At 34.8% G+C, this 830-nt stretch overlaps 1 protein-coding gene across 1 annotated transcript; it reads left to right on the forward strand.

The window, feature by feature from the left end:
• Window positions 1-18: 18 nt before the first annotated feature.
• Window positions 19-822, forward strand: LOC117125565 (the record flags this gene model as incomplete). Its single annotated transcript, XM_033272094.1, has 2 exons — window positions 19-388; window positions 735-822. Coding segments are annotated over exons 1-2 (458 nt in total), but the record flags the coding sequence as incomplete, so codon positions are not given.
• Window positions 823-830: the final 8 nt, after the last annotated feature.

Below are 830 nucleotides of genomic sequence, written 5' to 3' on the forward strand. Positions count from 1 at the left end.
GTGATGCCCTTGCTAAGTATGTTAATTGGTTCTGGGAGTTTGAGTCTAACAGATCTCACTATCCTGTATGACACAATCAAAGTTACCGGACATCTTGGCTTCAAATCCAGTATTGTACTTCCAACTTTACAAAGAATTGAAGAACACGAAGTGTCTAAATTGTCATGGTACAGACAGTTCCTCTTGAAGCTAGGAATGGCACTGACTAAAGCTGATATAGTAGCACTTGATGTACGATATAACATACCGTTGTTAAAGAAGTATAAAGATAGCTGGTATTTGATTCTAGATCTAGAGCAAAGGAATGAGCTTTGTGAAGAAAAAATTGATGATTTCATTGAAGGATTACCAAGTGACAAAGCTCTGAAAGCTTTACTGGAACTTGAAGGTACAGAGCTATGTTTGTTAAAGGAGAGGTTTACCAATTTTTTATTTTACACGGTTTTATATACACTACACAAGACTAATTTTAAAATTTAGTTTTTGCCTCTTGTGTTTCACCTGCAAGATTACAAGTACTCTAATATTTCACATTTCATTCTCCAGTAATGGTCTACTTTTTTAATCATGCTCAACTTAGGAACCCTCTTTATATTTTATCTATCATTTCATCCAACATTTAGAGCCAGCACTGTGCAAGTGTATGCTCAGGTAGGTTTAATTCTGAAGTTGTCATTGTCATATTGTTCAATTAATTGTAGTGTCATAATTTTTCGTGTGCGTTTTTTTCTCAGTGTACAAGAGAGCAGTCAGTAAGCAAGAGGGTGAAACATACACATCTTACTACAACCGTTTGAAAGAGAATATTAGACAGTCAAACATGCATATAA

The sequence above is a fragment of the Anneissia japonica genome, unplaced genomic scaffold (assembly GCF_011630105.1).
Source record: "Anneissia japonica isolate Jap-2015-1 unplaced genomic scaffold, ASM1163010v1 scaffold58325_len830_cov134, whole genome shotgun sequence".
NCBI lineage: Eukaryota > Metazoa > Echinodermata > Crinoidea > Comatulida > Comatulidae > Anneissia > Anneissia japonica.